General features: G+C 52.0%; 7 protein-coding genes across 7 annotated transcripts; 5 read left to right on the top strand and 2 right to left on the bottom strand.

Moving 5' to 3' along the window:
* Window positions 1-303: 303 nt before the first annotated feature.
* Window positions 304-1,269, top strand: N0V89_000777 (uncharacterized protein; the record flags this gene model as incomplete). Its single annotated transcript, XM_056209597.1, has 2 exons — window positions 304-749; window positions 885-1,269. The coding sequence occupies 2 exons, from the start codon at window positions 304-306 to the stop codon at window positions 1,267-1,269; spliced, it is 831 nt and encodes a 276-aa protein (XP_056076419.1).
* A 1,542-nt stretch (window positions 1,270-2,811) lies between these two features.
* N0V89_000776 (uncharacterized protein) lies at window positions 2,812-5,964 on the bottom strand (the record flags this gene model as incomplete). Its single annotated transcript, XM_056209596.1, has 1 exon — window positions 2,812-5,964. One exon carries the CDS (start codon window positions 5,962-5,964, stop codon window positions 2,812-2,814), a length of 3,153 nt encoding a protein of 1,050 aa, XP_056076418.1.
* A 438-nt stretch (window positions 5,965-6,402) lies between these two features.
* Window positions 6,403-11,771, top strand: UTP10 (snoRNA-binding rRNA-processing protein utp10; the record flags this gene model as incomplete). The annotated part of the gene is made up of 3 exons (XM_056209595.1): window positions 6,403-6,776; window positions 6,824-10,859; window positions 10,911-11,771. The coding sequence occupies 3 exons, from the start codon at window positions 6,403-6,405 to the stop codon at window positions 11,769-11,771; spliced, it is 5,271 nt and encodes a 1,756-aa protein (XP_056076417.1).
* Window positions 11,772-12,009: 238 nt separating this feature from the next.
* On the top strand, window positions 12,010-13,795 carry N0V89_000774 (uncharacterized protein; the record flags this gene model as incomplete). The annotated part of the gene is made up of 3 exons (XM_056209594.1): window positions 12,010-12,134; window positions 12,205-12,809; window positions 12,864-13,795. 3 exons carry the CDS (start codon window positions 12,010-12,012, stop codon window positions 13,793-13,795), a joined length of 1,662 nt encoding a protein of 553 aa, XP_056076416.1.
* A 670-nt stretch (window positions 13,796-14,465) lies between these two features.
* LEU4 (2-isopropylmalate synthase (Alpha-isopropylmalate synthase) (Alpha-IPM synthetase)) lies at window positions 14,466-16,519 on the top strand (the record flags this gene model as incomplete). Its single annotated transcript, XM_056209593.1, has 3 exons — window positions 14,466-14,618; window positions 14,709-16,286; window positions 16,337-16,519. The coding sequence occupies 3 exons, from the start codon at window positions 14,466-14,468 to the stop codon at window positions 16,517-16,519; spliced, it is 1,914 nt and encodes a 637-aa protein (XP_056076415.1).
* Window positions 16,520-16,959: 440 nt separating this feature from the next.
* Window positions 16,960-18,066, top strand: N0V89_000772 (uncharacterized protein; the record flags this gene model as incomplete). The annotated part of the gene is made up of 3 exons (XM_056209592.1): window positions 16,960-17,405; window positions 17,609-17,675; window positions 17,731-18,066. The coding sequence occupies 3 exons, from the start codon at window positions 16,960-16,962 to the stop codon at window positions 18,064-18,066; spliced, it is 849 nt and encodes a 282-aa protein (XP_056076414.1).
* Window positions 18,067-18,257: 191 nt separating this feature from the next.
* N0V89_000771 (uncharacterized protein) lies at window positions 18,258-20,640 on the bottom strand (the record flags this gene model as incomplete). Its single annotated transcript, XM_056209591.1, has 7 exons — window positions 18,258-18,399; window positions 18,454-18,651; window positions 18,700-19,218; window positions 19,273-19,718; window positions 20,264-20,345; window positions 20,396-20,418; window positions 20,470-20,640. 7 exons carry the CDS (start codon window positions 20,638-20,640, stop codon window positions 18,258-18,260), a joined length of 1,581 nt encoding a protein of 526 aa, XP_056076413.1.
* Between the last annotated feature and the right edge of the window lie 891 nt (window positions 20,641-21,531).

Genomic DNA, 21,531 nt, shown 5'->3' with positions numbered 1-21,531 from the left:
GGTGTTCCGCGGAAGGCCTTCCGAAGCTGTTCAGCCCGAGCTCATGTCTTATTTCTGGATTCCTTCTGAGCCATTCGTAACGTGCCATTTGTAATCGTGCCTTCCGCGGAATCGACGTCTCGGCCTGCTTACGTTCAAGATGTCTATATAAGCTGTCAGAGCCAGCCCTGAAAAAAGAGTCTCATGATCCAACAAGCTGTGCAAGGACCCGTTTTTCTACGCGCCTTGGCCGATTTTTCCACTTGCGAACGACCCCTTACATGCATCCCTGTCCATAAGAAATTGCCCACTTGAACCAACAAAATGACGGTCAGTAACACCGAACTTTATCCTGGAGACAAATTCTTCAAGTCGTTCACCAAGACATGGCACAACAAGCCTTATCCCCAAATCTCGCCCTTCCGCCCGGAGCTGCGGATCGCCGGCAGTGTCGTATTTATCACGGGTGGTGGCACTGGCATAGGGTTCGCCACCGCAATCGCCTTTGCACAGGCCGGTGCCAAAATCATCGCCATCTTCGGCCGCCGTATCGACAAACTGAGGTCGGCCGCTAAAGAGATCACCGAAGCAAACCCCAATGGGACAACAACCGTCATATTTGAGGGCGTGGACTTGAGCCAGCGTGCCGCCGTGGAAGCTGCCTTTGTCAGTGCTATCAAAAAGGCTGGCGAAGTCCGGATTGATATCTTCATACACAACGCTGGCATCCTACAAACCCAGGGGTTCGTTGCAGACTACGACTACGACCTGTAAGCAAATCATAGGGTGCTAAGTGGATGTGTCTTTCTGGCAAAAGAAAGATTTCTTTCTCGCTAGGCTGAGACATACATAAGGTATTCGTCCACCCTGTCTTGACTCACACTGACTTTGTACCCGCGCTATAGGTACCGCAGAGGCTTGGACCTCAACATGGATGGTGCCTTCAACACCGTCCAGGCGATGTTGCCCCTCCTGGCCCCCGAAGCCAAGGTTTTCAATATCTCCTCGTGTATTGCACATATCAGTCTAATGCCTCGTTGCTGGGCCTACGCTGCAACCAAAATTGCAAACGTCAAGATGTTCGACTACTTTCAGGCCGAGAATCCGAACTTACACGTTGTCAATGTTCACCCTGGGGTCGTGAATACCGAACTCAATGCCGGCACAGAGCATGATGGTGTAGGAGTCGATGATGGTAAGCAGGATCTCGTTCCTTTCCTCGTCTCCCGTTTTTACTTCTGCCCTTCTCCACAAGTCCATGTTGAGTTCTCCTATCTTTGCTACATTTAATTAACTATCTTTGGCAGTCGATCTTCCTGCTCATTTTCTCGTCTGGCTTGCATCTCGTGAAGCCCACTTTCTTAAGGGAAAGTTTGTGTGGGTAAATTGGGATGTGGATGAATTGAAAGATCGTACCGATGATATTGAGGGCTCGATGGCCCTCACACTCGGGCTGCATGGTCTTCCAATGTAGTCTACCGCGGGACTCCTCGGATACGCGATGGGTTGACTGCACGCATCTGACGGAGATGTTGATTGTTTTGGCCACGTCAAAAAGGGGGACCGACAACTGTTTCAGATCGAATCCTTGCCCACCTCAGGAATATCAACCGGCTTTATAACACTGTTCAGATCTCATGTCATTTACCTCCTTTGACCCGATGACCATGAGCGAATCGAGCCTCCGCTGAATTGTGCATTTTCAAGTGCAGTCGTTTTCTTCTCTTGTACTCTGGCCCCTCGCAACTTCTGCAATGTCTCGTAATCACCACTTTGATTAAGAAGCTTAGTACCGGAAGGTTGAAAGATTGCTGGGGTTCAGGTGGAGACGAGCTCGTATTGAAGTTGTGATACATAGCACGATGTAATGATGTGTTGCTGTTACGAGTCTTACACTGACAGTGTCCATTATATAGCATACTTGGAATTCCTTGCCTCTGCTCTACAATTCTCTTCTATCACCTTCGTGACGAACAAAATGTGATCTCATAATTCCGCAACGGTCTGTACCCAATGAATTTTTCCGAATTACACCAAGTAGGGGGCTCACACACCTTGCACTGGTATTTCCGCAATCACTCGCGACTCTGTAGTCACACCATTCGCTTAATGAGACACTTGAAAGCGTGTGTGGCGAAGTGTGTGCTAGTTCCTTTGGTTTGTACGACCCTGTAGTTGTCGTCTTTAAGGTCGTAACAGTCGCCACAGTATACGCCAGCCTTGATGCCCTTCAAGCATGTGCAGCCGATGTAGGTGCATGCGCGCTTCTCGAGTGGGATGCAGACGGATTGTTGGGTACTTTGGCGTCAGCGGCATAAATCGGATAGTTCTTTACCACATTTGATCCACGGAGTTCACAGTGCATTTTCCACAAGAGACCATGAACGCGAGAGACGCGAGAATTTGTGTTTTGGAGTAGGTCTTGATGCTATACTTCTCCACAATCAATATAAATTGTCAGACTGCAGCTGAGCTGTGTAACCTCAAGATGAAATCTTGTTGGCGTAGTATTGAGCCCTAAACCGAAGCTGAAATATGTGAAGAAACTATCACACCAAGCAATACCCATCTGAACCAGGGCCTTAGCCAATCTGCAATATCAATGTAGAGTAGCGTGCAGAAGGCTGCAGCAGAATCCATTCGAGCGTGGTGGACTGTGAGAAGTTGCTCAAGTTTTCCAGGGGATACACGAGGTTGACGAGTTTATAAACAGCCACTTGCGAGCTTTCAACCGCAAAATAGGCAGGTGCGGTATTGGGTCATAAGCGTTCGTCTCCCAAATGGAATTTTCTAAGGCCGGGTGAGCCCAAGCCCAGTCCTCTCATCAAACGCTCAGGCACCAGGCTCTTCGATTTCGACGTATACCCGTAGCTCCTTCTCCACCATAACATTGTACACCTTCCTTAGATCTTCCTGTCCCAGAAACTCCTCTCCCAAGTGTGTAAATGCCATCATCATGTAGTCTTTGCACCAAGGCAGGTGCGTTAAACCTCGAAAGAAGGTGTCCTTGACCCTCTTATGTGCCTCTCCTACTCTGATCTCCTCCTTGGATCTCTTTCCATCCTTGCGCGGCCTTATCCGGGATAATTTTTTATGCTCTTTCCGTGCCTCTGCAATTTCGAATAGAACATGCTGCTTCCACAAAGCTGGGCAATGCGCACCGATGTCTTCTTCCGCTTTCCCGATGAGAGCGCGGATGGAATGCGATGTTGAACCGGCGATCTCCCCTCGCAGGGTTTCATGATGGATTGCGAACGTCCAGCTTACGATCGTGCGGTCCTTGTCTTGAGAGCGTTGGTGCATTATGGACCTAACACGGTCATCGATGGCAAACCGTGCTTCGTTAGCGGCATAAAGTGATAAGAGGATCGTATTGTCTGGGAATTTCGCAATGAGAGGCTCTAAAGTTTCGCGTAGGAGTGCAGGTTTGACAATACGTGCGCGTTCGGTGTGCAATATCAGAAATTGTGCAACGTATTGAGCGTGAATCTCCGCTGCTGAGCTTTGTGACATGTTGTGGCGTGAAAGCCAAGTGGAAAGCCGCGAAAAGCTTAATAGTGCTGCCTCCGGCTTCTCGTTACTCGAAAAATACGTTAGGATAGCGATGAGCGATGTCGCCATGGCGGCTCTTGAGAAGTGGCTAGCCAGCAGCGCTCGCTCGCAGGTGTCGTTTAAAGTTCTTTGGGCCCGAAGAAGAGCAGCTTGGTTCGGGGCACCTTCAGCACCAGACACCTTTTCGATCTTGCCTGTAGGAGATACTAGACGCCAAAGCGCTTCCTCCCCGTCGCTTCGTCGTAAAGCTTCCCAAACCCAGCTATAGAAAATTTCAAGGCTGCCGCTTGTCGAGAAAGCCGAGTCTCCATTCTGCGTTGAGAGTGCAGCACTGAATACGTGGTCTGCCCTTTCGAAACAATTTCGGCGTGATTCCACTAGCCCATAAGCATTGTAAAGACGTAAGCTTGTAGGACGTGCTTTCAATAGCTCTTTGGCGGTTTTGAAAGATTCAGTAGGAAAGTACTGAGATTCAAGTGCGAGCAGATATTCCCCGATGGAGTCTCCATCCAGTACCTCACCAACAAGCAGTTTTAATGCCTTGCGTACGAATCCAACATCGACGATTCTGGGCGTCTCAGGGAAACCCTGGTAAAAAAGTAGCTGTGGAGTCGACTGAAACTTCTGTATTGGACATTTTGTGTATTTTGTAATGAGGCCGGTAAAACCAATCGGGTCTTCTTGAGGAGCTTCGTTCCATCCTGTCCGCAGAAAAGGATCCAAGGTATATCTGTCAACATACGAGCCGTTGCTTTCAAGGGGAGGTAGATCACAGAATTGCAGAAACGCGGAAATCATGGCGATTTGCCCGCAAGACCGTGGAAGAAGCTTCAGATACACTTCGATATCTGAAAAGAGAACCATGTGGAAGGGGTCGTCTTTACCCAGCTCATCAATCGTACGACCTGGATTTTGTAGCTTCGAGATGTGGTCTACCTCTCGCTTCCGGAAATCATCCCAAATGGCGTCCACGGTATCCGGTTTGATGAGCTGAACGATATCTGCCTCGAGAAAAGAGTTGTCATCCATGTTGGAGTTTCGCCAACCCTTCGCATTGTCCTCTCCAATGCGAGGTGCCTCACTCTCCCAAAATTCTTCAAACGTCTGCAAGGACCGTGGCGGATCCGTAGGGGCCAATGCATGATATTCAAGCAGAGCTTGCCATATAGCCAGCGCAATTTCTTGATAACCGGCTTGATGTATGAGAGAGGTAAGGCGACAAAAAATGTAGAGACTTAGATCTGGGTCGATGGCTGTCGTGCTCATTTGCATCGTTTTCAAGCATTGTTGAAACGTGGTTATACATGCTTCGTACCTGAAACTGATAAAACTCGATTCTAGCCAGTCCAAATACTTCAGCCAAAGCTCGGCGCTGAACGGAAGTTTCGCGAGGACCTCAGCCCATTTGCGCGCCATTTGTTCTTCATGCCAAGCTCTAGCGGCCTCGGTCATCATACCACAATATAGCTTGACCTGACCATGCTCATCGCTGTTGGCATTTTTTAGTGCCTGCTCGTAGATAGAAACTCGAATCTCGGCAAGATGCATTTTGTCTGTGGTGCACAGCTCGGTTGATGACCGCTCCATCTTCATCATGTCTTCTTGGTATTCGATAAGCTCGATCCAGGCCTGTAGATCTTCTGGGTGATCTTTCGTCCTGCGCACCAAGACCGAGTTTCGTGCAGTCACGTCAGCGTTCACAGCGTTCACAACAGATTCATGTTCATATTCTGCATCTGAATCTGCCGGCTCACTAGTATTCGTATCTTGTATACCGCGATAATCAAGATCCCCGTCCGCACCACCGTCGGACTCGTGTTCGCCACGCTTTCGTTTCCGTGTCGTCGAAAGTGCGATGAAATCGCGATCGTGATCGGCTACATCGTTCTCTTTCGATCTTCTGACGAAACGTATCGCCTTGGTCCGCTCCCGAACAGCATGCTTGTTCGTTAGTAATCTTTCCTTGCGACGTCCATTTAGAGTGGTGAGAACTATGGCTTTCTCTGTGGATAGGTTGCGGTCTATCTTCCAGTCTAAAGCAAGACCGAGCACGTATCCGCAGCCAAAGCGTCGATAGTCCGGTACATCATGTCGATTAAGGCTGCCGTATCTTACGATGTCGCGATCGCCTCGTCTGTCGCTAAAATATGATTTGGAGGGGCCGTTGAGCGATGTCGACTCCGCGCGTCGCGGGTTCTTCTGCCGCAATGTGCTCGTTTCTGGAGTCCTTTCCTGTAATATTGTTTTCTCTGGTCTTTGCCCTCTCTCTGAATCCCTTTTTCGCGATGGTTTCTTCGACTCGCTGGAGCTTCTCTCGTTAGGAGATCTCGCCGATCGCTCCCGATGTTCTGGTTCTGTCGGTTCTTTCTCAAGGCTCGCAGCATCCTTTGACTTCGGCCTGAAGCTCGTGAACTTCGGAACGCCGGAAACCATGCTTACTAGCAAGCAAATATCAGAAGATTCAGAAGTGGGTTGTTTGACTGGCAGTTAGTTCAACCACAGTTACGGGTGGTAGGGTTGACAAGATTCCGGTTTCGTTGCATACGCAAAGACGCGCCTCTTAAAGAGCAGGCAAATTGTGATTTCCACATCGTATGAAGTTCACGTGCGCATTTCACGTATCTAGGAGAGAGATGTAGGCGGCGAATGAGAGATGGGCGTTGACGGTGGAGAGCGGGAGTGAGCAAAGACCACCGAAATCTTGGCAGCGCCTTCTCCACCAAAAAAGTTCTTGCCCACATGCAAAGTTGGATCTCACTAAGCTGCGCTCTTTACACGACGACTTTTCCAGCCGCAGGGCTTCGTCCGATGGGCCGTGAGACCACTGCCACTCTTGCGCATACCTCGTAGTCGCTTCGCGCGTCAATCCCCATGACGTCTCTCCAGAAACAGCTCGCGGCCATCGCCGCCACGAGCACACACCAATTGGATCTCAAAGCACAGAAGCTCGCCCATGGCAAATCATTGCTCTTCGAACCCCGGATCGCCGCTTCGCAGACTTTCGAAAATATCTATCTTATCTGCTATGAAGGCTTCCGGGATCTTTGCGCGCTGGATCCGCGCTTCGTGCAGTTTTCGCGAAACCTGTTCAGCGAGCAGAGTAAAGTGGAAGACCGGACACAGATGACGCAGCAAGAAAATGAGAAGCTGGACGAGGTGTTGGAGACATTTATTACCATGGTCGGCCCACGATTGCTACTGAAGCCCGCCGAGAAAGCGCTGGATTGGTTGGTCAGAAGATTCCGGTACGCCAAACTCTCAGACATCAAAGACGAGAACTGATAACTTCTAGCATTCATGAGTACAACACAGAAAGCCTCGTAATGACATACCTACCATACCACGATACCCCGCAGTTCCTTGCGCTGCTATCTATATTACCATCAAATCCAAAGCCGGCATGGCGGTTCCTTCATCCTTACATACAACCTCCCACCAACCCACCGCGCCGGGTCATCGTTTACACTGCGACAAACACACCGACGTTTTTCGAAGCGCTGCAGAACTATATCATGAGAGTGCTAAAGGCCGGTCACCAGGGACCCAGCTTGCTTACATTTTGGTCTAGCGTGACCACCCAAGCAATTGATGGTATCCTTGACCACACTACCGGACGTAAAGAGGTGCAGGACCAAAGGACGGAGGGCCTACTTTTGCGAGTCTTGCGGGTACTCAATGTGTGCATGAGAGGGTCAAACGGTACGGATGCCGTTATCGCGTGTTACATGATCGTTATCGTGTTGGTGACGAAGTCCTCTTTGGAGGACAAGGTTCTGAATTCGATCATGGAGGCCGTCACCCTTAGTCGCGATGATGACACATCAGACGCATGCTTAATGTGTTTGGCTGTCATTGCCGAAGAAAGGACACATGTGCAATTGCCAGTACCAGTAGCAAAGAGGTTATCGAAGACTCCAGATCTAGCCCGAACCTTGATCTCGCTTTCACGACAATGTCGCGTGGACCGTCTTGCCCTGGGCTGCGCCTTGGCTAGCCTGGACGGTATCGCTGAGAGCGATGAGAAACAGCAGTCTTTCAAGAATATCATCGAGGCGAATTTGCTCGATGACCCGCAGTTGTCGGTAGCGCTGTCGGGTCTGTTACAGATCGCTCAAAATAGCGAACGCAGCTCGCCCCAGCATACCCAATTGATTGACTTTGCTTCGACACTGAGCGAAAATTCCAGCACAGCCCGCGTCATCAACAAAGTTGCCCAGCAACACGCGATCGACCTCGAATCATTAGGGCTGATTGTCGGTTCCTCTCTCACCGTCGATGAAAGCGCCGATATAGAAGACGAAGACGAAGACGAAGACATGTTGGATGCCGAAGATGATGAGCATACTGATGCCTCCTTAATCTTGCCACCTGAGATTTCAGAAGCGAGCTTCCTGAGCGTGCAATCCGCACAGTCTTTCCGAGGCACGCTTTCTCTATTCGAACGAGCTGTCGCGTTGAATCGAACCAAACATTTCTTAGGAGCGCCCGCTCTCCAACGCAAATCGGCCTTTAGCAAGCCTCTTTTCTTTAGCTTCCTGGCTCGAGTGTGGTGCAGCTCTGCATCCGTTAAAGCTCGAGCTGCAGCTCTTCGCGCAGCCATCTCTCTTATCAGAGAAGAGCAAAAGCCGATCAATCTGCAACACATGGTTCCATACCTCTTGTTTGCGCTTGCGGATCCTTCTGCCATTATTCGTCGGTCTGCAGCTGCGTGCGCTTCTGCGCTCTCGACTTCAAAGCCTGCAAGCAAAGTTTGGGCTTCCTCTGATTTATACGGCACTGCTTTTCCGAAGTCAGCACAGCTCTCTGCGGAGCAGCTATCGGAGTTTCTCACCGCCTATCTCGTCCCGGTCCTCGAAGAATGCGCCATGGATGCCAACTTCCTCATCACAAGTGCTGAGGAGGCATTGGAAGGATCGCACTCAAAGATTGGGAAGCGTGGACTGAAGAGTGCCACGCGAAGTCCTGTCGCCGCATTTCTAGCCACGCATACAGCTTCCTCGCCTCTACTCGATTTACGTCTTCGTCTCCTTCCCCTGTTTCATTCGTCAGCTAAAGCTTATACTGGCCTCCGCAAAGACACCCTACTGCCAATGTTGCGCGCCTGGAGCTCAAGTTCGGAAGTAGACCTTGCAAAGCATTTGCAAGGTAACCCCGATGAATTTGCGGATGCCGATCGAGCACACCTTGCTGCACTTTTGCCAAGAGAGCACGAGAGTGTGCAACTGGCGCAAGACATCATCTCCGGTCGTACCAACAAGGAACGGACACGGCTTGTGGAAAGAGCCTTCGACTGGCTGAATGCCAATTTTGGAAAGATGAAGGCTGAAGCGCGCCTGGAAGTTGGCCAGCGTCTGTTGGAATTGTCACTTCAGGAGAACGAGACGGGATTTGAGGCTCTATCCCGTGGTCGGGCGCTTGAGACTCTTCGCAATGTTCGATTGGACACCGAAACGCTCGTCATCTTCATCGAAAGCGTTCCATCGTCGCTGCAACTGGCTGAGGGACCTCCCACGAAGAAGAGAAGAAGGACCAGTCGTAATGAAATGGCACGTGCAGAATTCCAAACCCCGGACGATATTTCCAGAGTTCTTCGAAGGCTCACGCTGGTTTTGGAACTAATCGAAAGTTCCAGTCCTGTTGAACACACCGCCCTGTTCAAAAATCTGTTCACGGTCCTTGATGATCTCCAACAGTTGAAGCAGCAGTCGGGGTCCGATTTGGTCTACCTTCAAAGCTTGATCTTCAGTTCCTTAACGCCCATGGTCAACCGGCTTAAAGAAGAGGAAAATTCCTCTCAAGCTCAAGCCGCAGTGCGCGCCGACATCCTTATCGATTGCATACGCCATTCCACAAGTCCTCAAGTACAAAACGCGGCCTTGCTACTCATAGGAAGCCTGGCTTCATGGGTTCCGGAGATGATCCTGCATAATTTAATGCCCATTTTCACATTCATTGGAAGCTCGCTGCTTCGCCAACAGGACGACTACTCTGCTCATGTCGTGGACCAGACCATCTCGCGCGTTGTTCCCCAACTGGCTTCTTCGTTAAGATCAAAACACAAGAACTTTCTTATCGGCGTCGCTGATCTATTATTGAGCTTCACGGCGGCATTTGAACATATCCCATCGCATCGACGACTAAAGCTGTTTTCCGAGCTCGCCCGGACGCTTGGTCCCAATGATTCCCTTCCGGCCATCGTCGCGCTACTGGTCGACAGATATCCAAACAACAAGATACAACGCAGATTCTCAACCGATTTGATCATGTCTTTCGAACCGCTCACAGCCCTCGAAACTTTCAAGGGCTACCTTAACTTGATCGAGGAGGCTGCCGGTACGAAACATCAGCGCAAGATTTCCGAGACCTTGTTCAGCTTCAACGATAAGTCCCCTACCGATATCGAGCAAACCCTAAATAACCTACTTGCATCCTTCGCAGACCTTGTTTCTGAGGAAAGGCTGAAGAGCCATGCTACTAGAGCGTTCACACGTAGTAGAGACCCTGCCGTCCCTCGAACAGTCTTTGCATCCGTTGTTGAGACCGTCATCAGAATCTCGAAGTATGTAAAGCATCAACCAAAGCTATACCATAGCTGCAGCCGCGTGCTTGGGAAGTGCCTGGATCTCTTACCAACACCTGATCTAATTAAGTCTACCGAGCTCTTATTGGCAAAACAAGACCGAGAAGTTCAGATTGCCGCTATTAAGTCGGTTGAAGTCCGAGCAAGCACGGTCTTCCAGAACGACAAGTCGTCGGTCTCCTCACTTCTGGAATTCCTTCCTCACCTTGATGGTCTCCTACAGCAAGCTGGCGATGCGGATGTAAAACGAATCGCCATCAGTTGCATTGATAGCATTGTCGGCAGATTTGGCAAGAGAGACACGTCAACTGTTGCTGCGGTAGCCGAAACGGTCGCAGGGTCACAAGCTCTATCAAACAACGACGACCAGACTCGCATCCTATCACTGTTGTGCTTGACATCAATGATTGATGTTTTGGAAGATGAGGCAATCTCTCTGCTACCGACTATCCTACCCGTGGCTTTTGAGTATCTCGGAGCCGCTATCGAAGAAGAAAACACGTCTCTGCACAATGCTGTCTACACGATGTTGGCTAACATAGTCCAACGACTTGGTTTCATATTTTCGGGGGATTACCTGATCCCTGTGCTCAAGCTCTCTCAACAATCAGCAGCAGGTGATCTTGGTGAGGAGTGCGATGAGGAGCGAAGGCAATTCTTCGAAAAATTATCACAGCACCTGGAAGCACAAGAGGTCTTCTCTGCTATCAAGTCGACGTGGGCTGATGGTCTACAACAGGGCCCCGAGGTAAGCTTGGATCCTATCGTCGTCACAATCAGCAAAACTAACAAGATGCAGGCGGTAGAAGAGGAGCTGAAGTTGATGCGGGCCACCATTGAAATTCGCACGAAACCTCAACTTGTAAAAGCCAGTTCAACGCTTTTTGGCCTGTTGTTGCACATGTTCAAGCTCAGAGATAGTGTTGCCGATAATGAGGACTACGAAGACGAAGAAGTCGAACAACTAGAAGAGAACCTCGTAGAAACGGTCATTGCTATGACCTTGAAGCTCAACGATCAGACTTTCCGCCCGTTCTTCGCGCAGTTGGTGGATCAAGCAGCTTCGTCCTCGACCACATTCTACAAGTTCGCTGCCGCGTTCTTCGACAAGTTTAAAGGCATTGCAACGCAATATTCGAGCTACATCATCGATTGTGCATCCAAGCTGCTCACTTCACTTGTACAAGACGAGGAAGAATCTGAGCTCCGCACCGCCGTACTCCGTGCCCTACAAAGGACCTTCGAGCACGACCAAGAGGGCTTCTGGCAAGCACCCGACCACTTTGGCGCTATCATGGAACCCCTCCTGGCTCAACTCACCATCTCCGCCACCGGACAAATTACAACTGATGTGATTCCCACCATCACTGAACTCGCGTCGTCGTCATCCTCATCTACGGACAATCATCGCGAGATGAATACGGTGTTGCTCAAGTACATGCGCGCTGAGGAGGCGCATACAAGGCTAGCGACCATCAAGTGCGAGCAGGCCCTAACAGAACGACTGGGCGAAGAGTGGCTAGGTCTATTACCCGAGATGCTACCGTTCATTAGTGAGGCGAGGGAGGATGATGATGAGATGGTGGAGAGGGAGACACAGCGGTGGATTAGCAAGATTGAGGAGAAGTTGGGCGAGGATTTGGACGCCTTGTTGCAATGAGACCAGGCAGTAGATACAGTGTGTGGAGATATACCCAATCAAGAAATGTGTCCATGAAACAGTCCTTGTATGCGGAAGATGGAGATCGCTTCTGTACCCGTATGTTTTTGGTGTTCACCAGGGTGCTCGTGCGACACGGCTCAGGCACGGCGGGCTCCACCCGACGACGCGCCATCAGCCATCAGCGCCCGCATCGTATCGACAAAACCACCAACGGTCGCTTCTTTGCCCAAACACTATGTCCGCGGGCGTCTCGACAGCCTCGAGCGCGACAGAGGTCGATCGCGACCACGACGTCGGCGCAGAGACGGACCCGCCGCAGGTGTCGGCTCTCTTCCTCATTCGCTTCGATAAGAGGGTCGGGTACGTCATCTTCGATACTTGCAGCATTCCAAATACGCACTGTACCGTGCATTCGCTGACAAACATCAAGCTACACTGTCGCTTGGAAACGCTCGAATGCCTCCGTTACGCTTGACGGCGCCGTCGAATACAAATCACTCCCTTCCGGACTCCACACGCTTACATCCGACCTCGTATATTTCGTGCACGAGGGGTATGCAGGACTGAGCGCTTTTGCGAAGGGAGAGGCAGGCGCTGAGGAGCGGAACGCACAGTTCGTCAGCGTCGGCATACTGGTTAGTCGGGCATATGGGCGCCTAGGACGCAGTTGGTTGCTTGCGAGCAAGCTGAAGCAACTGGCAGAGACATTGTCAGAGGATGTAGAAAGAACAGCACCATTGGAGGAGTTTTGGGAACAACAGAGCAGTGGTGGGGAGGGAGGAGGCACCGCGGGGCCGTCGAAGAGCGAGGAACCTGCTACAAACGGTAAGAGTGGTAGGAAGAGGGCATTGAGCACCCTCACGTCGGTGGTACCGAGTGAGAAGGGAGGACTCGTGGCTGATCATCCTGCGTTGTCGATGTTGAAATATGTGGCAGATTTAGGGCCTTTGGTGTTCAGGCTGCAGCAGGCCGCGCTTTTAAGGAAGAGGATTCTGTTCATCGGGCCTCCGCCTGTGCGGACGTGTTGCGAATTTGGTAAGACTACTCATTCCCCGGAACATGTCCGGGCTGATCTTGCTAACAGAATAGTGTACAATTTGTCGGTATTATCGAGTATACCACCACATGCAGCCGATCTGGTCTCGCCAGGCACAGAAGCGCTCCTTCGTCTACCCGCCCTATTTTCGATTGGTGTGCACGATATCCCCGAGCTAGAACAACTACAGGCACAGAAGGCACATGGTGCGCCAGAGATTGGAGAGGATTTACCAAGTCAAGGATGGGTGGCTTGCACAACGGACGAGATCATTACGACGAAGAAGAAGCTCTTCGACATCGTGGTGAAAATGCCAGCAACATACGACGCGCCTCCGCAGAAGAAGGTCTGGCCCATCATGAAGACGTCAGATGGCACACAGATCAAAGCAAGTCAGCGGGATTTACGGCGGTGGAAGATGTTGCAGCTAGAACTCAGGAAACACAGACGCGGACGCTACGAGGATGAGGACGAGGATGACGGCGGCGACGACGACAACGAGGCGTTGCTAAGACCAAAAGCCAGTTGTGACGCGGAGGATGATCTGAGTGTCGATGACAGCATCATCGAACCCACAACATGGCCACAAGTTGCCTACAGTGGCTTCATGTGGTGGGCGTCGGCTGGCGAGCAACCGGCATACACAACAACGGAACGAGACCGTGACCGTGACCTCCTCGGGGATTTATCAGACTACGCAGACGCCTTACCCACCGCGATCATCGCATACTTTCACCGCTCGACGACGCAACTAATACAGAACCTGAATAGCATAATCGAAAGATCGGATGACGAGGAGACGGAGGAAGACGACGGAACACTGTTGTTGGACAAGGGGGACGTATCCCGCATGGGCCTCGACACATGGAGCGAAGCCGACAGGGCGTTCCTGAGCGAATTCAGCTGGCTGTGGTACGGTCGGATGGTCGACCTTTCCTACCGCAGGCATCGTGACTGCTGTGGTGTCAGGATGCCCGTTTTCTAGCGCACTTGGACCGGCGCGGTTGACGTTGCTACGTCTGCGTCCGTCGTTTACACGCATTGTGCAACTGCATGGTCTACTCTGATGACGTGTGTACTCGTGCGCTCGCGTCCCCCTGTGCATATACGAGTCTAGCAGGTGCCGTGTGGTGACATTGCTCGCGGAGCAGGGACGAGCTCCGTGCTGGGAGAGGTGAGGTGCAGCACTTGTCCCAGAAGAACATGGGCAGTCTGCGGCCGTCAAACCTCGAATTGTCAGTCAATGGGACGATCGTCGCCACCAATGCGCAGTATTCTGCACAGGCCGTGGAGCGACATGCAGTTGGTAAACAAGACGAGGTGCGTGGGTTGGTGCAGTGCTGTCGCCGACGTCGGCCAAAGGACTGCCCCGCAGCACAGAGCGGACCGCAGTGCGGGGCACGTGTGTGGTCAGCGTATTTTTGGGCGCGTGGTTCGTCATGGAGCGTCGGCTGGCGCGACGTGGTACCGAAATCTTTTTGCTGCGCCTGGCGACAGAGCCCTTTGAGTCAACGCTTCGCATTCTTGCTTCTCTTCTTCCTGTTCTGTACAATTCCACACAACTCTTTCCTGCGCACTCGCACTCGCGCCTGCTACCAATTGCACTTCTGACTCAACATCTGCCACCCAATTGTGAGCGACCAAAGCTCTGAGAAATGCCTATGCTCCAGGAGCCGTCGAAGAAATACAGGGCGTTCAAGCCGCTGAACCTGCCAGACCGATCATGGCCGAGCAAGACGATTGACAAGCCACCACGGTGGCTGTCGACCGACCTGAGAGACGGGAACCAGAGTCTGGTCGACCCTATGGTGAGTCAAGAGCGCGATTGCAACCTCCTATATAGCCACCTGCGCTTTCCTCCATCCTGCGCGACCGAACATGGCGGCTGACTTGCACAGGACGGCGAGCAAAAATGGAACTACTTCCAGATGCTTGTCAAGCTCGGCTACAAGGAAATCGAGGTTTCCTTTCCCTCCGCTTCCCAGACCGACTTCGACTTCACACAACGCCTGATTCGCACGCCTGGCATAGTTCCCGACCATGTCTGGGTGCAGGTCCTCTCGCCCTGCCGCAAAGAGCTCATCCGCCGCACCGTCGATTCCCTCAAGGGCGCGAAGAAGGCTATTCTCCATCTGTACCTCGCAACGTCACCGTGCTTCCAGAACATCGTCTTCAACATGAACAACGAGGAAAGCAAGGCTTTGGCCGTCGAGTGCACAAAATATGCCAGGTCAATTACGAAGGACGACCCGGAGCAAGCAGGAACCGAGTGGGCATACGAGTTCTCGCCCGAGACCTTCTCAGATACTTCACCTGAATTCGCTGTCGAAGTATGTGAGGCGGTCAAGGCAGCGTGGGAGCCCAGCGTGGAGAACCCCATCATTTTCAATCTCCCCGCCACCGTAGAGATGAGCACCCCGAACGTATACGCAGACCAGATTGAATACTTCTGCAAGAATATCAGCGAGCGGGAGAAGATCGCCGTCAGTCTGCACCCACACAACGACCGAGGATGTGCCGTCGCAGCAGCAGAGCTGGCACAGATGGCAGGCGCGGACCGGGTCGAAGGCACACTGTTTGGCAACGGCGAGCGGACGGGCAATGTAGACCTGGTGACACTGGCTCTAAACCTGTACACACAGGGCATACATCCGGGCATCGACTTCTCCGACATCACGTCTGTCATCGACATGGTCGAGTCTTCCAACAAGATCCCAGTACATCCCAGACAACCCTACGGCGGTCAGCTGGTCGTGTGCGCCTTCAGCGGCTCTCACCAAGATGCTATCAAGAAGGGGTTCCAGAAGCGGAAACAAGAAGGCGCGACATCGGAAAGCCCCTGGCAGGTTCCCTACCTGCCGCTCGACCCACAAGATATTGGTCGAACCTACGAAGCTATCATTCGTGTCAACTCTCAGAGTGGCAAGGGCGGTGTCGCCTGGATCATCCAGCGCCAGCTGGAGCTTGACCTCCCTCGTGGCCTGCAAATCGCCTTTTCCAAGATTGTACAGCGCGAAACCGACATGCTCGGCCGCGAACTCCTCCCCACCGAGATCACAAAGCTATTCGAACAAGCCTATCACCTGAAACACAACCCGCGCTTTTCGCTCGTCGACTACGACATCACAGCCGATCGATCCAAGTCACCTGCGCCCCCGGAGGCTGGCAAGACCTCATCGTCACGCAACTTGCGGCGTCTGTTCCGTGGTGTGATTGAGATTGACGGCCAAGAGCACCGCATCCAGGGTACAGGAAATGGTGCCATTAGTTCTCTTGCCGATGCGCTGAGGAATCTGGGCATCGACCTGGATGTTGCCGAGTACAAGGAGCACACTATTGGTACAAACAAGGATGCTAAGGCAGCAACGTACATAGAATGTACGGCGGCGGGAAGCAAGCAGAGGGTGTGGGGTGTGGGTATCCACCATGATGTTGTCCAGGCTTCTCTGATTGCGCTGCTCTCTGCGGCTTCCACGGTGAGTTTGTTGGAATACTTGAGCATAAGAAGCAATGCTGACTTTTGCAGTTCCTTTCTTCGAGACCTTCCTCGCCGGTACCTTTCCGCCCTAAGCGCTCAAACACGAACGACCTCCCTAGCCCGGCGTCAAGCCCCGGTAGAAATAACGACAGCAATCAGGACAATGACAAAGATGTAGAGGCCAGCCCGCTAGTAAGCCGTCTGGAGGCGAGCATTAACGGAACGCAGTAAGTCATTGTATGGTGAGATCATCACGTTTCAAGTTCAAGACTGTTTAATGAGTATTCCTGCATTCCAAGAGCGTGGTGCTATCTTCAAACAAACTGCATCTGATATTCATGTTGCACGTGAAAAGCTGGCGCGATGAGCAACAAAAGCGTGTAAAATCATTACAATCTATTGCCACATAACAATTCTCAATACTCATGTATCAATTTGTCTTAAAACTAAGCATTCTCGTGAACGTGGGTCTTCTAAAATGGTACCCTTCGGTTATCACCGGAAATAGCACTCAGCGTCTATAGCGTCCCTCGTCCTATCGATGATCTCCGCTACGTCTATCTGATCACGTGTTGATCTAGGGCCCGCAACTTCGCAAACATAGCAACACACTTTACAGTCTACTATACCTTCGCCTTCCTTTCTTCGTAACATCTCTTCGATCAATCGCCATGGCGCAAAACACAAAAGACAACATCCCTCCCGCTCCAGCCTATTTCCCCACCTCCGCCACCTCATCTCTGCACCCCCCAAAAGAGCTATATGCAAGATTGAAAGCCTTATCAGAAACCAAAGGCGACTTGATCAAAATACAGGAATTCCTCATCCCCCCACGCAGCGGCCACGCCTGGCGTGTCCCCGCCGGCACCCTCTTCCGGCTTTCCACGCCATTTGGCAGCCAAGTGGGAGACCTGAACGTCTTCAACGCTTCAGACCCACGCGAGCGATTTTGGGCCGCGCGAACGAGGCAGTTGCAGGGTAGTCACGTGCAAGAGGGGGACAGGTTATGGTCCAACCTCCCATTCATGCGGCCGCTGTGCGGGGTGGTGGAAGATGGGTGTGAAGTCAGTAGTGTAGGGAGGGAGGAGAGGAGGGATGAGAGGGGAGGCGTGACGAAGTGGGGAGGACGATGTCATGATATGCTTGGAACGAGATGCGACCCGTATGGTGGGTTCTTCTTTGTTCTGAATAAATGAAGGGATGGTGGGCTAAAAAGGAAGTAGTATCGCACATGCTGACGGGCGTGTCATATGATTACCACTGCCAGTAGGTTCTCTTCTTTTGCTGCTGTAGTCATTCATGTATCTGATAATGCCGAAGCTCCAACCTCGTCCGCGCGCTCCTACCATACGGTCTTACTGAGTTCGACGTCCATGATGTTCTCAATGTAGGTTCTTTGCTTCATGTAAGTTTGTTGCAGTAATACGATTAATCACCGTCAGGTCTTCCAAGTCACAGGTCTTGATTCCCAAGGACGATATTTCATGGAGGCCTCGCCCGCCACGCCAGACTCTACCCTCACATTTTTCGCTGAGCAGTCCCTGCTTTGCGCGCTGTCGACTTGCCCAGGTGGGGACCTCAGCGCCTGGGGCTGGCATCAGGCAGAAGGGGATTCGGGGGATCAACCCGACATGAAGTCCACGTGCCGGCCGATCAAGGTTGAGGTGTTTCAGCTGAGCGAAGGTGTGAAAGAGGAGGTGCTAAAGGGCTGGAGGGAGCCGGAAGTGAGTAGCTATGCGGGGTTGCATGGGATGACGGTGCCAGGAGGGGAGGCGTAGAGTAGAAAGAGGTATAAAATATGAATGCGGGTGAGTAGGACTATCATGAGCTCATTTGACCTTGTTTCATTTCATTTCGTACACCATGTATAGAGGTGTAGGGCAGTGAATGTATATATGCCCAAGCGTTCTTCCTAACCTTTTCAGCTGCTTGATGCAGCATTGTATCTTGAAACACCACATCCGACGTTCTAGCACACGGCATGGGTCTTTCCATGCTGACCCTGCAAGCTGTGATCGTCCTGGAAGTGAGTCGTCGGCTGTTTGCTGACCTGTGGTCCCGCAGTGCCGATCAAAGTCGAACGACGACGGATGTGAAACTGAGCAGCGTGCCTATTGTACAGTGTTAGCACCTTCTGTCACGGCCTGTCAGTTGTAAAAGCTTACTCTTTCTCATGTTGGATTTTCTTGGCGTCCATAGCATCAAGCGTCTCGAGAGCGAGTTTGAAGTCTGCAATGAGGGCATCGCAGCGTGACTTGGTGAAATCTTCACGGACAACGACACGCATAAGCTTCATCTTCTCTGAGTGTGGGGCCATTGTGTACGCGGGGACGACCCAGCCGCGCTCGCGTAGTTGGTGGGCGCTATAAGATTAGATGGGCTTTCAATGAACCGATGGTACGAAGACTCACATTGCGAACTCGTCGTACTGCTTCCCGAGGTCCTCATCCAGACGAGCAGCAACGAGTGGAAGACCCTCGCCGCTCTTCTGTGATAGGATGATGAAGCCTAGCTCTTCCAGGTTCGCAGAAAGGTAGTCCGCCGTCCTCGTCAAGTTCAGCATGATCCTCCTGTACCCTCTCTTACCCAATCGAATCATTTGGTAATACTGTCCAATGATCTGTGAAGCACCGCGCGAGAAGTTGAGAGTGAAAGAGGCTTGATCAGCACCAAGGTAGTTGATGTTGAACACGAGTTCCTTCGGGAGGTATTTGGGATCACGCCAGACGACCCAGCCCACACCAGGATATACAAGTCCATATTTGTGCCCAGAGACATTGATAGAGACGACCCTTTCCAGCCTAAAATCCCATTCCAGGCCGGGATTGACGAAAGGCGCGACGAAACCGCCTGAAGCAGCGTCGACATGGATTGGGACATCGATGTTTTTCTCAACGAGCAGATCGTTGATGGCCTTGGTGTCTTCGTACCTGACAGTTGTGAGTGCGTACATCCATCAACTGAAGCATAAGTGTGAAACATACTCTCCAGTGTAGGTGGTTCCGAGAATTGAGCAAATGCCAATAGTGTTTTCGTCAATCAAATCAACAGCCTCCTTCGGGTCGATAACATATCGATCGGACGTACAGTACACGTAACGCTCCTCAACATCGAAGTACCTTGCCGCCTTTTCCCAGCAGACTTGCACAGCGGAGTTCATAATGATATTGGGGTTGTCGAACGGCTTTCCCTCGGCCTTGCGCTTGTTGGACCAGTACTTCTTCATGGCGAGTACCGCAAGCATGATACCTTCCGAACTACCAATGGTAGAGGTACCCATCGCGTTAGCTTCGTCGTTGGACGGTACGTTGAAGAGGCGGGCTATCATCGAAACGCAGCGGTTCTGGATGTCGGCACTGACGGGATACTCCTCGTAATCGATGAAGTTCTTGCTGAAGGCGTCGACCATGAGCTTCTCGGCTTCGTCCTCCTGTTTTTTCATTAGCATCGGCAGCCGTTAGCGGTTCAGCACAGTGGAAAGCGTGGCCCCGTTTCGTGCAGCAAGGTCTTCTGCGTTGTGTTGCCGCTCGAGCCGGTAAGGTACGGATCATCATGTGGGCTTTGGGGCGGAGTCGTAGTGCGATACGCATCAATACAGTTCTACATAGTCCTACAGGTACAAAGTACCCCTTGTGATGGTTTCGAGTCAAAGTGATGCATATTCACACGCGCGTCCGAGTATCGAAGGCGGGGGCGAGAGTATACGCGGCTGCGGAGCTATGGTATCGTGCGCTAAGAGCGATCGACATAGTAGCATCCTACGACGTGCCTTAGCCTACATTCACTTCAAGAAGAGGATTAACTTACACAAATACGTGCAACGTGCCACTTGACCTCAATTCAATTGGTTCCATGGATTCGTTGACCCTTGGAGCCACAAAAAAAAGCCATTATAGCGACACTCGTGCTCCATTGGCGGGGTTCCACGCTTCCCACTGGTGCTGAACATGACCAAGCCACAGAAAAGCCACTCACCATGTACGTCGTGACGAAAGAGGCCAAGTTCAGCGTCGGAGTACCATCGAGGGTGAGATCGTCCTTGATCATGCGGTATGCGCTTCGTACGGTGAGCATGTGTGGCTGTTGGTCGACGAGGAAGGTACCTACACCTGGGGCGGCATCTCACGGTCCTGAGGTGGTCAATAACCAATGCCGATGGAGGCGATTGGGGGGAAACTTACGGGCATCTCGTGCCTAGGAAGGTCTTCGGCGGCATACTTACTGCCGTAGACGGTCGCCGTGTAGTCATCGGGCTCCTCCTCGACGGCGAGGGTGAACTTCTTCATGTCGTCAACAAGGCCCTTTGCGGCATTGACCTCCTTGTCGGTCGCAACACGGTTGAGGTGCACCATGTTGCTTTCTCGGACTGGAGTGGTGATTTGAGAGGGATAGGGGATTGATAAGAGAAGGAATAGGGAGAGAGGGGCTGTCAGGAAGGCAGTCGAGGGCGGAAGCTCTCAGGATATAAGCTGGTGCTGCCCCGCGAAGGAGGGGCACACCACACTTCAGCTTACGCCCATCTGCTGCCACGACGACGCGCAGCAAGCATCGTTCTCTGCGTCATTGTAAACACGCACGCCCAATGGCCGCGCTCAATAGCCGGACCTAAAGAAGATGCCTCGTCGCCATTCGACAGCGGGACCGGCGCGTCGATAAGCCTTCACAAGTGTTGCCGCAAGGCTTGTTTCGGCACTATCCCCCATGCAGCGGGAGCCCTTACACCGCCTGTTGCGCCACGGCATGTCGCCTGTGTCTGCCGACTTATGGGGAAGGCACAGGATGTTGCCTGGATTGTATTCATGATTTGAATCGTGCAAACGCTCGCTCGCCCCAATACATGTCGTGTCACTTCCAAACCAGGTATAGCCCTTCTACCTGACACCGTTGCTCCCGCTCCACCAACAGTTCAGATGCAGCAAGTAAACAGAAAGGTAGACCGTGACGAGACAGAAAACAGCCAACCCGAACAGCTACACCAGAGACCCCACCCCATGCTACGAGCTCCCCTCATTCTACGTGCTCTAGATGATGTTTGCAATGCTGATGCGGCTCGCGTTCGACGCTGTCGTTGGTGGTTTCGGAGACGTGACGGCAGGACCATCCTGCGCCAGCTGCACTCTTTTCATGGGATTGTGAGGCGGAGGATAGTACGTCGGTGCCGGTCCTGGCGCGATCCGTTCAAATTGTTTCTGTGAGCCCATCAGCATGGTCATCATATACTCAATCGCTCCCCAGCCAGGCCA

This window comes from Didymosphaeria variabile (assembly GCF_027946475.1).
Source record: "Didymosphaeria variabile strain IMI 356815 chromosome Unknown scaffold_1, whole genome shotgun sequence".
Taxonomy (NCBI): Eukaryota; Fungi; Ascomycota; class Dothideomycetes; order Pleosporales; family Didymosphaeriaceae; genus Didymosphaeria; species Didymosphaeria variabile.
This window is presented reverse-complemented; position numbering and strand designations above follow the sequence as displayed.